The sequence below is a fragment of the Mirounga angustirostris genome, unplaced genomic scaffold (genome assembly GCF_029215605.1).
Source record: "Mirounga angustirostris isolate CCGP_5_RB_7025 unplaced genomic scaffold, mMirAng1.0.hap1 SCAF_9, whole genome shotgun sequence".
Taxonomy (NCBI): domain Eukaryota; kingdom Metazoa; phylum Chordata; class Mammalia; order Carnivora; family Phocidae; genus Mirounga; species Mirounga angustirostris.
This window is the reverse complement of record NW_026991717.1, coordinates 108,634,367-108,651,237: the sequence shown is the minus strand read 5'-3', so window position 1 is coordinate 108,651,237 and position 16,871 is coordinate 108,634,367. Positions and strand designations below refer to the sequence as shown.

General features: G+C 43.2%; 1 protein-coding gene across 2 annotated transcripts in view; it reads right to left on the bottom strand.

The window, feature by feature from the left end:
* MTHFD1 (methylenetetrahydrofolate dehydrogenase, cyclohydrolase and formyltetrahydrofolate synthetase 1) overlaps nucleotides 1–16,871 on the bottom strand; it is a 67,334-nt gene that overhangs the window by 46,565 nt on the left and 3,898 nt on the right. For both annotated transcript variants that reach the window (XM_064571161.1, XM_064571162.1), the window contains exon 2: nucleotides 4,380–4,464. In XM_064571161.1, coding sequence (XP_064427231.1) covers nucleotides 4,380–4,464 — 85 coding nt within the window. The remainder of the gene's footprint in view (nucleotides 1–4,379; nucleotides 4,465–16,871) is intronic.

Below are 16,871 nucleotides of genomic sequence, written 5' to 3'. Positions count from 1 at the left end.
TACAGGGTAGGACAATATATATTTTAGCTTTTGGAGGCCACATAATCTATCATATATTCTTCTGCTTCATTTTTACCCTTTCCAACCTGGACAGCATTTGGATATGGGCCACAATTAACCAATCCCTGTTTTTTGGCTTTTTTTTAAAGATTTTATTTATTTTATTTTAAGAGAAAGAGAGCGAGCCAGTGTGAGCAGGGAGAGGGAGAGGGGCAGAGGGGGAGGGAGAGATCCTGTACATACTGTCATTCCTTCTATAAAGGATGGCATGGGTGTGGTTGGATGGATTATGACCAGTCCTGCAGTTGTAGCTAGAAAGACAGACTGGACAAACAGAGAAAGACATGTATCATATGATCTCACTGATATGAGGAATTCTTAATTGCAGGAAACAAACTGAGGGTTGTTGGAGTGGGGGGTGGGGTGGGAGGGATGGGGTGACTGGGTGATAGACACTGGGGAGGGTATGTGCTCTGGTAAGCACTGTGAATTGTCCAAGACTTTTTTTTTTTTTTTTAAAGATTTTATTTATTTATTTAAAAGAGAGAATGAGAGACAGAGAGCACGAGAGGAAAGCGGGTCAGAGGGAGAAGCAGACCCCCCGCTGAGCAGGGAGCCTGATGTGGGACTCGATCCTGGGACTCCAGGATCATGACCTGAGCCGAAGGCAGTCGCTTAACCAACTGAGCCACCCAGGTGCCCCTGTGCAAGACTGTTGAATCTCAGATCTGTACCTCTGAAACAAATAATGCAATATATGTTAAGAAAAAAAAAAAAGAAGAAGAAGGTAGCAGGAGGGGAAGAATGAAGCGGGGGAAATCGGAGGGGTAGACGAACCATGAGAGACGATGGACTCTGAAAAACAAACTGAGGGTTCTAGAGGGGAGGGGAGTGGGAGGATGGGTTAGCCTGGTGGTGGGTATTGAGGAGGGCACATTCTGCATGTGTGTTATGCACAAACAATGAATCATGGAACACTTCATCTAAAACTAATGATGTAATGTATGGGGATTAACATAAGAATAAAAAAAAAAAAAAAGAAGTATAAATCCCTAAAAAAAAAAAAAAGAAAGACAGACTGGAAGTGCCCAGGTCAGAAGCCTAAAACCTGTAAGCAGGTGACTGTAGTGGCCCCAGAGGGTGGGAGCAGTAGAAACTGAAAGGAGGGAACACATTCCAAGAGCTTATGAGAGGCACAGTCAATAGCATGGTATTCACTAAGGGGTCTTAAGGGACTGAGGGACAGAAATCCTAAAGAGAAGAGCTTGGGTTTCTGGCTGAGTGTGTGGGAAGTGGTGTCAGTCACCAGGGGGGGATAAACAAGAGGTCTGAGGCAGCAAGGATGTGATTCCAACATAACGTGTAGGCCTTGCATTGTGGAAAGATGTTGAATCTGGTGCTAAAGCGCAAGATTAAAATATTCTACCCCTGTTTTATTGGCAAGGACACAGGAGACAAGCTGCAGAACAGTGTTTATGTCACGAAAACACTTGCAATCAATAAATTTAAAATACAAGTTTGGAAGTCAATCTTAAAAACAGGAAAAAAAATCGCAATATTGCTAAAATTGAAATTATTTTGGATCCTTTCTGAAACCTTCTGAAAGGTTTACAGAAATAAAGTTCTTGCCTTTTACTCTTTTACTCTACTCACATTTACTCTTTCTACAACAAACGATTTACAAGAATAAACCAAGAAATAACTGGTCTCCCAGATGTACCAAGTGAACACCCACAACATATACCTTTGATTCCCATTAATTTGCAAAAAAAGGAAAAAACCCCACCACAGCAGAGAACACACCAGGCAGAACCACAGGCCTTCTGTGCTTTTCTTCTCAGCTAAGGCCTCTTAGATAATGAACAGCAATGGGGGAAATATTTAAGAACTATTCACTCTGAAGTTCTTGATGAACACAGTACAGAAACTTAGCAAGGGATTAAATGATAACACATGGAGGCACACACACACACAGAAATGTGAATTGAGGAAGCAGGCATCTCTGAAGGGCATTTCAAATGAAAGTTATCAGTCTCCTGTCATCTAAATCAACCCTTCAAATGTGCATCTGTCCGTCTGTCCATACAACAAACCCTTTGTTGAATGCCTCCTACGAGATGAATCAGGAGCTCAGGAAGAAACCCTGGAGAGGGGCCTAAATCTCCCAGGCAGCTGGGAGAACTGGGTGAGCTCACTTAGGGAAAGAACAGGTGGAAAAGAGGCTTCATGGCTGGGCCCTGGGGCATTCAAATGCTTTAGGTATCAGGAAAATGAGGAACAGTAAGCAAAGGAGATTAGAAAAGGAAGGGAAATGAGAGATGTCCTAGAAACCAAGAGTCTAGAATTCCAAAGAAACCCAGGTTTAGAAGCTACTGACCTAGAGCTGGTATTGAGAGCCAGGTTAAATTACCAGAGTTGGGGCAATGGTTTCCAAAACACGGTTCACACACTCTTGGGGGAACCCCAAGACCCTTTCAGAAGCTCTGCGAGTGCCAGACTATTTTATCATGATACTCTGATGTCATCTGCCTTTTTCACTGCAGGATGACATCTGTATTAATGCTGCACAGGTAATGGTGGGTAAGACTGCCGGCGACTTAGCACAAATCAAGGCAGTGGCACCAAACGATACTAGTCACGCCACACACCCTCCATAAAAACAGATGCCAAGGGCGCCTGGGTGGCTCAGTCGGTTAAGCGACTGCCTTTGGCTCGGGTCATGATCCCGGAGTTCCGGGATCGAGTCCCGCATCGGGCTCCCTGCTCGGCGGGGAGTCTGCTTCTCCCTCTGACCCTCCCCGCTCTCATGCTCTCTCTCTCATTCTCTAAAAAAAAGAAAAAAAAAACAGATGCCAATTTCACTTAGAAGTGCTCTTGATGGGGGCGCCTGGGTGGCTCAGCGGGTCCCGCGTGGGACTCCCTGCTCAGCAGGGAGTCTGCTTCTCCCTCTGCCTCTGTGTGTGCTCGCTCGCTCGCTCTTGTTCTCTCTCAAATAAATAAATAAAATCTTAAAAAAAAAAAAAAGAAGTGCTCTTGACGAAGCAGTAAAACCGTTTCATTTTATGAGACCTGAGCCCTTGCGTCCATGTCGTCTTAATACCCTGTGTCGAGAACTGGGAAGCATTTGTAAAGCACTTCCATCCCACACAGAGGTGGTTGTCACCAGGAAAAGCCTGTGCTTTTTGGCCTTGCAAGCAGAACTGCCGCATTTTTTAAATGGAACACTATCTTTACTTGAAAAAACTGACAAACAATGATTATTCACGCTTGAATATTTGGCAAATATTTTCTCAAAATTGGACAAAGTGAGCCTGCTATTTCAAGGAAAACGGCTAACAGTATTTGTTGCCAGTGGCAAAATCTGAGCTTTCAAGTGAAAATCAGAACTTTCTTATCCACTCCTGTGAGCTTGATAAACTTCTCAATAATTACAAACTTTTCCTGAGGAGTTTGTTGGCAATATTAACGCTTGTGATTTTCTTATATTGCATAATGAAATGTGTTAACATTTGAAAGATCTGCATAATTCAGTGAGCCATTATTTTCCAAATGAGAAATGAAGGACAAAACAAACCAAGCATGGGTAAATATCCATTCAAGCTGCAACATAATACAATGGATTTTGATGTAACCAAGCAGGAAAGTTCACTGACAAACACTTTTAAATTCCACACTGCAACTAACCTGTAAAACTTACAAAGTCCTGTTGTAATAACAAAGAAAAACAGCCACACTTATCTGGGAAGACGACTAAAAACAGCCTTCCCTTTTACAACTATACATTTACAGGAGACCAGATTTTCTTCATATATTTCACTCAAGCCAACGTGTAGCAAAAGGCTCAAGGCGGCAGCAGACAGGAATCCAGCCGTCTTCTATTAAGCCAGATAGTATAGCGTTTTTGCAAAAATGTAAAATAATGTCCCTCTTCTCACTGCATTTTGTTTTTTAAAAGTTATTTTTTTTTCATAAGAATGTTACTTACGCTAACATATAATAAACTTACTACTGGCATTTTTAAATGTATAAATATTTAAAAACTTCTTTTAACTTCTAATACAGTAAATATCAATGGTAAATCCATATAAACAAAAGCTCTTTAAGGTCTTAAATTTTGAAAAGGGTTAAGCAGTCCTAAAACCCAAAGGTCAAGAGACATTGGACTAGGGAAAAGGTACCCACAGAGAATAGCTGAGGGCCAGGACACACCAACATCTACAAGTTGAGCTGAAGAGGGGTGGCCTGCAGAGAGAACATGAAAGGAGGTTTCATGGAAAACAAAACAAAACAAAAGGAGAGATGTGAAGTGCTTGGTGTCTTAAGTGCTACTGAGAGGTTTGGAGAGGAAGATACTAGTGGAAATAACACGATCACAATACCTGTAAAATTGCCAGGCCTGGTGTAAAACCAGGAAATTGCTCCTTCATCTGAGTGACTTGGTTCTTCAGTGTCTCCCTGATTTGCCTAGAGGAAAAGAAAAGATTGGAATTAACATCGAATGTTTCAAGCACAAATAAGGCATGTGGATTATTACATGTATTTCTCTTTTATTTTATTTTATTTTTTAAAGATTGTATTTATTTATTTGAGACAGAGAGAATGAGAGAGAGAGAGCACATGAGAGGGGGGAGGGTCAGAGGGAGAAGCAGGTTCCCTGCCGAGCAGGGAGCCCAATGCGGGACTCGATCCAGGGACTCCAGGATCATGACCTGAGCCGAAAGCAGTCGCTCAACCAACTGAGCCACCCAGGCGCCCCTGTATTTCTCTTTTAAATTCAAAACATCTTCACTGAATACGCATTATCTGATATAGTATGTACCATGAATTTCCCATCCATTCTCCAGGACTCAAGTAGACATGGATCCTTTCTAACTCCTAATGACACTGACTGGGCCATGAGGTATGGGGACAGTTATTTTAAAACATTTTAGTTATCAGAGAAAGACAATTATCATATCTCACTGATATGTGGAATTTAAGAAATAAGGCAGAGGATCACAGGGGAAGAGAGGAAAAAATAAGATGAAACCAGAGAGGGAGACAAACCATAAGAGACTCTAAATCTTAGGAAATAAACTGAGGGTTGCTGGAGTGGAGGGGGGTGGGGAGATGGGGTGGCTGGGTGATGGACATTGGGGAGGGTATGTGGTGTAATGAGCTCTGGGTGTTATATAAGACTGATGAATCACAGACCTGTACCCCTGAAACAAATAATACATTATATGTTAATTAACTGAATTTAAATTAAAAAAAAAAAGAAAACATTTTAGTTGTTGGCATTCAAAATCACACAGTGAACAAATGAAAACTTGAACCAGCACTTCTAGAAGGCTGCTAATCCTCATCTTTTTCAGCATTTCCTCTCCCCAGATGCTATATGAAAAAATTTTGCAGTAAAGAACTAGAGCTCAAACCCACTCAACCTTCCCTGGTAAGATGATCACAGGGTATCCACATAAGGCTGAATGATAATCAATGAATCCCACTCCAAAGTCAGTATGAATTTATAAATTATATTCTAATTCACAAAAGAATTTTCCTTACAAAAAAATTTAACACAAGGTCAAAAGTATAACCTCTCAGGGCGCCTGGGTGGCTCAGTCATTAAGAGTCTGCCTTCGGCTCAGGTCGTGCTCCCAGGGTCCTGGGATCGAGTCCTGCATCGGGCTCCCTGCTCGGCGGGAAGCCTACTTCTCCCTCTCCTGCTCCCGCTCCCCCTGCTTGTGTTCCCTCTCTCACAGTCTCTCTCTGTCAAATAAATAATAAAACCTTAAAAAAAAAAAGTATAACCTCTCATGAAACAACATGAAACTTCTCAACAATACAACAGGACATCAAGTAAATTAAATTACATCCCTAAGTAAATATTCAAAATAGTCCCACTTTGCCCAGTTATGATACAGTCATGAACTTGAACAGGATCTGTCTCTGGTGAAGGACCATTTTTGTCATTTGCCTTTCTTCATCTTAACCACTACTACAGACATTAGCAAACATCTCTTCCCTCTTTCTAATGTGGTTACTCCCTGATCCAGTTCTCCACACTTTACAATCCACTGACATAAATAGGCACAGGTGTTACAAGAAATAGATTATTTGGATTAGCCTCATCAATGGTAAGAATGTTGAATGATACAAGAAGTCATACTTAAGAGTTCAAAGCTGTATTTCTAGCTAGTGACCTTATTTTTAAAAATCAATTGTTATCAATTATCCTATACAACAGTACAGTTCAAAAGAATGAACAGACTGTTGATTTTGTTTCACTGGGATATGACCTGAACAGAGGCCACAGCACTGCTCTGACACAAGAGAACAGGAAATACTGGAGCCACCATGTCTTCCCTGGCCTGCCACTGAAATGCCCCAGCAGTTCCAGTCTCGGCTGCTTCCCCTGCTTGACTGGATGGAGTGCTGGGCTACTCCTGGCTGCTGCATTGGGAACAGACTATAGGGGGAAAGGTGAGAATCAGGGACACAGGCAAGAAGTTATTCAAATTGCAAAGGCCTAGACACAGGTTCCTACTGGTTCTCCTTTAATGCTCCCAACCCACGCAAAATTTGCTGGGGGGGGGGGGGAAGCATCTCTAGGCACAATCTAAGACAATAACCAGGAACAACAGCAAAAACGGCTCGATACAGCCATGGTAAAAATCCAGCAGTTCAGGTTTCTCTACTTCGCTTTTCAGAAAGACCTACGTTAGTACCTGTTCTCACTAACCGTTAGTACCTGTTCTCACTAACCGAAAGGAATCCAGAGGATTTTCCCTTTTATGAAAAAAGGAAAAAAAACAAAAATAGCATTCAGTGTTTGTTTTGCAGCAAGGCCTTACAGAGGCACTATTTTGTGCATCTATTAGCGAGAGGCGTCCTAAGGTATTAGAAAAGCCCAAGCAAGGTTATTTTTTGGGTCTGGGAAGGCTCAAAAAATTTTCCATATAAATTAATGGTAACTGCTTCTTCGCTCTGTGCCACTTTGGCTTGTGAAAGGTTTCATAGGAACGTTGTACTTTCGAATCGTGGGGGAAACCTGTATCTGAGATTCTCAATAATGTTGGTAACCGAGGGAGGAGAGGCTTTCCTCTTCCCAAAGATATAGAAATGGGCTCTGAGCAGTCCTGTGGCTTTCTGAGAGCCAACTGGCTGAAAAAAACAGCAAGTGCAAAGGCCCTGAGCAGGTAAATGAGGTCCCAGGAGAAGCAGTAACTAGATCAGGTAGACCGAGGTAGCCTGTCTTTTACTGTGTATGTGATGGGAAGCCATGAGAAGACTTGAAACATGGCTGATGTGATAGGACCTTAGCATTTCTAAAGGATTACTCCTGGCTGCTGAATTGGGAACAGACTATAGGGAGAAAGGTAAGAATCAGGGACACAAGCAAGAAGTTATTCAAAGTGCAAAAATCCAGGCCAGAGGTGATGGTGGCTTGGACTACTGTATCTATGGTATGCTGGCAAGAAGTGGTTAGATTCTAGATGTATTAACATGAAGCACAGAGAAAATGCCAGGGCTACAGATGACTCTGAGGTTTGGGGGGTTGTAAAATAGAGTTGGAAGGACTGATGACCTTTATTTCCAAATATTTGACCACAAATATTTTAAGGCATAGAGCAGATTTCATACTGATACTGTGAATTTATTTACCAAATCTTATAAGGTTTCTAGAATAATGACCATCCAAGACCTGAAAAAGTGAGTCTCGGGACAACTAAAAATAATACTTTTACCCAGCAGGTAGCAAGCTGTGAGAAGCCAGTACTACAAGGGGGTATAGGTGGAAAATATTTCAGCCCAGTAGGTTAAGAGCAAAGAACAAAATGTTCTGTGTTTTCTTTAAGATTTATTTATTCATTTGAGAGAGAGCGAGCGAGCAAGCTAGCAAGGGGATGGGGAGAGGGAGAATCTCAAGCAGACTGTGTGTGGGGCTCAATCCCCAACCCCTGAGATCATGACTTGAGCCGAAACCAAGAGTCGGATGCTTAACCAACTAAGCCGCCCAGGTGCCCCCAAATGTTCTGGGTTTTCTGTGCTATAATTTAAATGGGTCTAAGTATGCAAATTTTTTTCTAAAAAAGATCATAGGTTGAGATCAGTTACACTGACTCCCTTAAACTTTTTCTAAGAAGCAAGATTGTTTTTGAAGTTGCATTAGCAGGGATATTCTTCCAACTAGAAAGATTTGTTTAAAAGCTAACACATAGGCCTCTTTATGAGACATGATCAGAATAGCAATGAAACATTTAAAAATGTACAGAAACCACAATCAACAAGAATCAGAACACTAAAGTAACAGGCAGAAAGTTTTCTGCTCTAGCAAGGAAAAAAAATCAAGACAGTTGAATTAGGTCTCCATGGTCCCTTAAAAATTTTTCCCTGCCTTGGTTTTCTGGGATGGCTACTAACTGAAGAACTCAAATGAAAAGTGGAATAACAAAAGCCAAGTGTCAAGCATGCCTGAAGCTAAGAAACTATGAAAGACATACACCGAGAGAAAAGTTAACACTCCTTCCCTCATCGACCTTTCTTCTAGGGTCAGACAGCTGTGATGAGTTAAATGGTAGAAAACTCTTCAGTTTTTATAGTTCCTTATTTCCAGTAGTTAAAATGCTAGAACAATTTCTGAATCACTGAAACCCCCTAAATCAGTAGAAACTTCCTTGAGTTGCAGATGTCTTGATTTCTAGCCATGGCCCATGAGTCACACTATCCTGGTAAAGATTCTGGGGCAAAGTGAGGCAGAAATAGGCACTTGGAAAGACTCCCTTGATCCCTGAATAGCAGACCTCTGAATGCCAGAGTCTTACCATCCTGCATCAACATTCTCTAAAACCTAAGGGAAGATCTATCTCAATCTCAATGTAGGAGAAATCTGTACTAGAGTGCCAGTGAATGTGGTGAGACAAAGTAGCAATAAACCATTACAGTCTCTGGTCCTGTTAGACTGATACCAGTAAAATAATCATGGCCAATTAGATACAGACACAGATGCAGTTTTAACTAAGTCGCTACTGGCATCTAGTGGGTAGAGGCCAGAGACGCAACTAAATATCCTACAATGCACAAGAGAGCAAACGGTGATCTAGCCCAAATGTTAATGGCATCCAAGGTTGAGAAGCACTGCTATTGGCCAATAAAATGCAATGTTTGGGGTTATCTTTTTTTTTTCCTAACAGGCGAAAATCAAGGTAGAAATCATTTCTATTTCAACCTGTCAAAATGTGTTCAAATCTCTACAGACAAGAGTCATGTGCATTACTATTGGTTTTCTCCAAGTCAACTTCTGTCACATACAGTTGTAGAAGAGCCTAATCAATAAAAGTTGAAGGTGCACATCCCTATAGAATCACATTACCCCCAAAGAGTCCTAATACCCTTAAATAGTCACCCAGATCTCTTTTGCCCAAAATCTTATACAATTATTCCTGAAAAGTCCACTACAAATTACAACTCATTCTTTAACATGACGGCTCATTTTCAAATTTGGGACATTTTATGACTGAGAAAAAAAAAGCACTGCTAAAATAACCCAACAGGTACTTGAATCAACAGAGCTGTAGGTGGAAAAAGGAAGCAGTAGAGGGTATTTAACCAATTGACTAAGAAATCTACATGCTGAAAATAAAGCTGCCTCAGTTAACACTGAAATGTAGCACAAGCTTAGAGTAATTCTCAAATGATTCTCAAAGATACACAGAATAGGGGCGCCTGGGTGGCTCAGTCGTTAAGCGTCTGCCTTCGGCTCAGGTCATGATCCCGGGGTCCTGGAATCGAGCCCCGCATCGGGCTCCCTGCTCCGCGGGAAGCCTGCTTCTCCCTCTCCCATTCCCCCTGCTTGTGTTCCCTCTCTCGCTGTGTCTCTCTCTGTCAAATAAATAAATAAAATCTTTAAGGGAAAAAAAAAAAAAAGATACACAGAATAAGCCTTTAGTAACTGATCAGAGAAAAAGGAAGGACATTCATCTTCAGTATGTAGGGCTTTCCTAAAGGACACACATTTCTTTTGCTTCTTCCCCCAAGAAATAGATTATTGTTGTAAGATTTTAACAGTGTGGTACAACACAAATGTTTTATTTGCTTTATTTTCATGTTGTTCATTTGTTGTTTTATTTCATTTGTCTGTAACAACTTTTATACTGCTAAAAAATACTTCAGATTTTTTTTAAAAACCACGTAGTTCCTTGTAAAATCCATTGTGATTATGAGGCCACCTAGTGTTCCAAGAAATACATATATTTCAAATTCCTAGTTAAGTCATATTTAAAGACTAAATTACCTTCTTTCAAAAACTGATTGTTTTCACTGCTACGTGACGTAATACTAACAGCTACATTATATCAGTATACACAACAGTCAATCATCACTTTCCTTCATTATGTTGAAGAATATTTAAAATAAGAATTATAGGGCGCCTGGGTGGCTCAGTTGGTTAAGCGAATGCCTTCGGCTCAGGTCATGATCCTGGAGTCCCTGGATCGAGTCCCGCATCGGGCTCCCTGCTCAGCAGGGGGTCTGCTTCTCCCTCTGACCCTCCCCCCCCCCATGTGCTCTCTCTCATTCTCTCTCTCACAAATAAATAAATAAAATCTTTAAAATAAATAAATAAATAAAATAAAATAAGAATTATAATTAATGTAAATATATACTAAACTTGACAGGTACCTCAAATATATATTTGAAAGCTTAATGTAAATCTATTTTATGCTCCAATAAAAATTTATAATGTAAAATTCTTGCACCCAATTCTCTCAAACTCTCAAAGACCTAAGCAAGGTAAATTGCCTGGTATTTATGACATGAATATGGCTAAATGGTATAAATTTCTAATGAATCTGCTAATTCCCAGTGAGTGTACAGGTCATCCATATACACAATCCTAAAATAACCACTTACCTTAAGTTTCTAGATCAGGGTTTATCAGTCTAGCACTGCTGACATTTGGGCCAGATATGCTTTGTTGGGGGGCGGGGGGGTCTCTTCTGTACATTGTAGGATGTTTAGTAGGAGCATCCCTGGCTCCTACCTCTTGATGCCACTAACACACAGCCACTCCCCATACGACAACCAAAAATGTCTCCTAACACATCCAAATGCGCCCTGGGGTGGAGAAAAGGACAAAACTGGCCCCATTTGAGAACCACTGATCTAGAAGGAACAAATGGAGCTGGGAAACTAGGTTGAACCGATCAAGAAAAGTTTCATAAAAGGTAGGAATCTAAAAGTGGATTAAAAGTGCATTAGAGAGGGGCGCCTGGGTGGCTCAGTCGTTAAGCGTCTGCCTTCGGCTCAGGTCATGATCCCAGGGTCCTGGGATCGAGCCCCACGCCGGGCTCCCTGCTCAGCGGGAAGCCTGCTTCTCCCTCTCCCACTCCCCCTGCTGTGTTCCCGCTCTCGCTGTGTCTCTGTCAAATGAATAAATAAAATCTTTAAAAAATAAAAAAATTTAAAAAAAAAGTGCATTAGAGAAAGGTCACAAAGAGACCTTTTTGAGAGTTCAGAGGTGAATGAGTTCAGGTGAATAGAGTCAGAGTTCAGGTGAATACAACCAGGTGTGGTAGGATTCCTGAACAATGCAGTCCCACCTCCATCTCCCCTCATATGGGAGAGAGGGCAGCTTCTACTCCGATCCAACAAATTGGTGACATTAAGAGTAGAGAGTACAGCATTGCTAAGCTTCCATCTCCTTTAAAAAAGTCAGGCATCCAGATTTGGGAGTATAATTACACACATAAATGTGTTGGGAAGTAATCTAATTTTTAAAAATAACTGTAAGCCCAACAAAACATATAACTATATTTGGCCTCTAGGCCACCATTTTGTAAGCATTAGTTGGTAGCAAGTTATGAGACATCACAGGATGATAGCCCCAAGTATGAGGATCTGTAAGTGAGAGCCGAACACCCAGAATTAGTCTCACTATTAACCACAGATCTGGCCATCAGAGCTGATGATGGCCCCAAGTCCCAAGCAGTCCTCTGGATCATCATCCAAGGGGAATGTGGAAAGAAGGTGGCAGACTGGGGGCCTCCACTTGGAGGGGAAGAGCAGGCTAAGAGCTCTTATCTGAGAAAAGCCTCACCTGAGCTTTCTGCTTTTAGAGAAGGCTAAAGGAAAACCTTGGGTAAAAAGGGCTTAGGTCTAAAAGGCTGCTTACTAAAATAAACAGGGATTAGTAGTTGGGTACCAAAATGAAAGACCGTTTATCATGTTAAGTCAGTGAAGATAAATTTCTTACAGGCTCTGGCAAAACCTTTTACAGAAACACTCCCTTATTTCCTCATACTCCTCAAGCACCAGCAACTCAAAGCTGTACCTCTCCTACCCAGGCTCCAGGGGAAGAGCTTTTCATCAAGGGGGCAAAGAAAAAAAGCTTAGCTACAAAGCAAGAAGGTTTGCCTTATCTACAACCTTGAAAATGACTTTCTGAAGAGAAGCAGTTTGGAAACCTTCCAAACAGATTACTTAGTCCATTCATCTCCTAACAGGAAGAGCCAAATCCAGTGGATACAAGCTTGCAATTCCTTTTAGCAAGCAAGCGACAAGCCCTTGGCAAGGCAGGAGAAGGCACTATAGAGTCCCTGCCACCAGCCTTCTAACTCCTGGTCACGTTAGTCCTTCTGGCGAGGTGGCCCAGGTGGCTGAGGGATCCTGCCTGTGGCCCTGTTAGCCACTCACTCCTTCAAACTCATGGATTTATAGGGTGCCAGGAGACACCTTATGGGAAAGTAGCAGGGGGAGCAAACTGCACGGCGCAGGGGTGCTTGGGGCTTTCTGCACTGTGGATCAGATGTCAGAGAATCGTTCACGACTACAGTAGCACACAGGCATGTTCCCTGTGTGCTTTGAATCCTCTCCACAACGCCAGGATATAAACATGGCTATCGCCACCCCCCACAGTATGGAACAGGAAAGTGAGGCTGACTGACTTGCCCTGGCCACACAAAGCCTTCATCTCGACCCTGCCCAGCCCCTACCAGGGTCAATGAAAGGGGAGGGGGCCTTTAACCCTCTGCTCCAGGGACCCTCCTCCATGTTAGGCCAGGCTGATAATCCTTCTTCCAGAAGATTTTTTTTTTTTTTTTAGATTTTATTTATTTGAGACAGAGAGAATGAGAGAGAGAGCATGAGAGGGGGGAGGGTCAGAGGGAGAAGCAGACTCCCCGCCGAGCAGGGAGCCCGATGCGGGACTCGATCCTGGGACTCCAGGATCATGACCTGAGCCGAAGGCAGTCGCTCAACCAACTGAGCCACCCAGGCGCCCAAGATTTTTTTTTTTTAATAAAGATTTTATTCATTTATTTGACAGAGAGAGACACAGTGAGAGAGGGAACACAAGCAGGGGGAGCGGGAGAGGGAGAAGCAGGCTTCCCACGGAGCAGGGAGCCCGATGTGGGGCTCGATCCCAGGACCCTGGGATCATGATCTGAGCCGAAGGCAGACGCTTAACGACTGAGCCACCCAGGCGCCCCATTCCTGAGGATTCTTCATGCAAATGGAGATACACTGGGGACAACACACGCCCCTACTCAAAGCCCCACTGTCCAAATCCCAAGCTGCCTGACGCCAACCTTCCTGATGGATGAGGACATTTACTCCTGGCCACGTCCTCAGTCAGGACCTTCACTGGTGCTCTGATCATAGAAGTCAGCTGCCAGCTCCAGACTCTGCCAGGGGTAACTATACTCCAGAGCCTGGCTATTTACAACCTCGCACAAGGTCCCACCTGCTCCCCTACAAGGCTCCCAGACTCAAGCCAGCTTGGGCATTCAAGGTTCCAGATAACTTGTGAAAGGCTTGCACTTTGGATCTCATTATAGGCAAATTTTTTTTTAAGCACAGAAGGGTCTACGGGTATTTTATCTACAGGACAAAATAAAAAGCTTATCAACATTTAGGAGCCCTTCCCTGTGATGAGCAAATTCTGTTTCCAGAAAGAGTTCTGGCCCTGGAGCTAAATGTATAGCTCATGGTTCCATTTTTATCTATGACCAGTAGGATAAATTCTAATTTTAAGGTTCAAGGTTGTAAGCCAGCTGCCAAAAATACAGCCTGAATAAATACAAACACGACTTGTTTACTCAACAGGTACTTCCTAAGGACCAATTCATTAAAACTTACTATGTGCCACGGAATGCTCTACATGCTTTACAAGTAATGACTCACTTAATTTCAACAACCTTATGAATTAGGGGCCATTACTACTCCAACATACAGATGAGGAAACTAAGGCGCTAAGAGGTAAACTAAGTTACCCAGGGATCCCCAGAGAGGGCAGTGTTGTATCTAGCTCTGGGGATACTGCCCGCAGGAACCTTACAGACTTATCCAACCTGCTCTGCTCAATCTACAAAAACTAAGAGCACCTTCTCTCACTGACCTGACAAGCAGCAAACCCCTGTCTCTTCACAACCAGTCTTTCCAGAAAGAAGACTTGACCAAGAAAAATGCCACCAATGGAGGACTCCAGTATAGCAAACAAAGAGAAGGGAAGGGCAAACAAATCACACAAGATTCAGTAGGCCCCACTCTGAAAAGAACACATAGTGAAGAACTGTAATTTCTAGCCTAAAAACCAGACCAGGGTGGTTCTTCCATCTAATTTCCACTCCTTTGAATAATCTTTTTAAAAAATATTTTATTTATTTATTTGACAGAGAGAGAGAGTGAGCGTGAGCACAAGCACAAATAGGGGAAATGGCAGAGGGAGAGGGAGAAGCAGACTCCCCTCGGAGCAGGCAGCCTGATGCGGGGCTCTATCCCAGGACCCTGGGATCATGACCTGAGCCCAAGGCAGATGCCCAACTGACTGAGTCACCCAGGCGCAGCCCCTATGAATCTCTTAGGAGGACACCTCTGTTAAGCCAGGGTGGGCTCTCACCACCAATGACAGTGTACTTCACTCAGCAACTCTGCTCAGTCGGCTTCTCTGGGGCCATCACTGTTGACCCCAAGGCAGTCATTTAATAACCAGTGAGGTCATGGACAGGCTGTGTTTTTAGTCAGGAACTCCCTTCCCCATAACACTGGTAGGCCTCCAGCGCCACCACCTTCAAATATTTGCCTTAAAGTCACTTTTCCGATAAGTATGAGCTTAATTCCCATATTTAAAATTACAATCCCCGGGCGCCTGGGTGGCTCAGTTGGTTGGGCGACTGTCTTCGGCTCAGGTCATGATGCTGGAGTCCCGGGATCAAGTCCCGCATCAGGCTCCCTGCTCGGCGGGGAGTCTGCTTCTCCCTCTGACCCTCCTCCCCCTCATGCTCTCTGTCTCTCATTCTCTCTGTCTCAAATAAATAAATAAAATCTTTAAAAAAAAAAAAAAGTAGGGAATGAAAAAAATAAATAAATAAATAAATAAAATAAAATTACAATCCCCCCATGCTTCAGAAATTTCTGTTCCTCTTCCTTACTCTGGTTTTCCCTTTGGCACGTTTCACCATTTCACATTTTTGTACCTATTTTATTGTCTCTGTCTACCTAAGAGGACGCAAACTCCAGAAGTAGTAGGCTTTTGGGCTACTTTGTTCACTGCCATAGTCTCTAGGCTCTGAAAAGTGCTTGCATACAGAAGACACACAGGTATTTGTTGAAAAAGTGAATAAATACCCAAAATGACACACACTTGCCTCTAAACCTCAGATCTCTCCCAACTGTCAAACTCAGGATACAGTCTTAGAATTCCCCTTAAGGGAGAAATGGGGGTGTTCCTTCCAAAGGGAGATAATTGGGCAACTAGATTTCCCACAGGGTAGAACAGGCAGAGATGGAATCTGGAACGATGAACTCTGTCTAGTCCTAGCTCCAAGGAAGGTACAAAGGAAGAAGAATAAAAGTAGACCAAACTCAAGGATGGTCTTTCTCAGCAGAGTGGGAAGCATGGCAGTGAAAGGAAGACTGTTGCAAAGAAAAGATTAGTTTACAAAATTCCTTTTAGCAAAGTAGTAAGTGCCTGACAGAGTGAAAAACACCATGTACTGGGCAAAGACTTCGTCCCAGCTGAACCTCTGCCATTAACCAGCCTAGTGACCTTTGGCCAAATCACATCACTTTGAGCTGCAGGATGGGATGGACTGAGTGAACTGGGTTTTGGAGAAATTCTGACTGTGGAACTCATGACCTGTCCCACTCTTTCTCCCTCCAAGTAAGAAATTTTACAGTTCAAACACTGTATCAGGGAAGAGACTGCCCAGGGCCCTTGAAGGCTTGCAAAGTGATCCCTAGGGAGGACCAACAGTTGCGGGCAACCAAGAAAGCTGACCTGCAAACTTGGAGAATAGGGGACCCCTTCCCTGGACTCCAGGATCCCTGGTTGCCATGTAAGAAGTTCATTTACCTTTCCCCTCAAGAGTGTCCCTGACCTAGTAAAAGAGGACAGGTGGGGACACCCTGCCCAGACCTGCACATGGAGTCCAACCTACTCAAGCTGTAAGAAGTACCTTCTTTTTTTTTTTTTTTTTTTAAGATTTTATTTATTTGCAAGAGAGAATGAGAGACAGAGAGCACGAGAGGGAGGAGGGTCAGAGGGAGAAGCAGACTCCCCGCTGAGCAGGGAGCCTGATGCGGGACTCGATCCCGGGACTCCAGGATCATGACCTGAGCCGAAGGCAGCCGCTTAACCAACTGAGCCACCCAGGCGCCCTGTAAGAAGTACCTTCTTGTTCAGATTCCCCCAGAGCCATAGCCCAAGAATCAGAAGCCTGTTGCAGCCTCAGCACAAGTTGCTGGGGGTACTGCATGACCCCATGAGCCAAGAAGGTTGTCCCCCCTTCCAAAGCTCCCTCTCTCTGAGGAACTGTGACTAGTACCAGATCCTGGAGTCAAGCTCTCCATGAAGGTCAAGGTGCCACGGTACAGCAGTCTCTGAGCCATTTTAT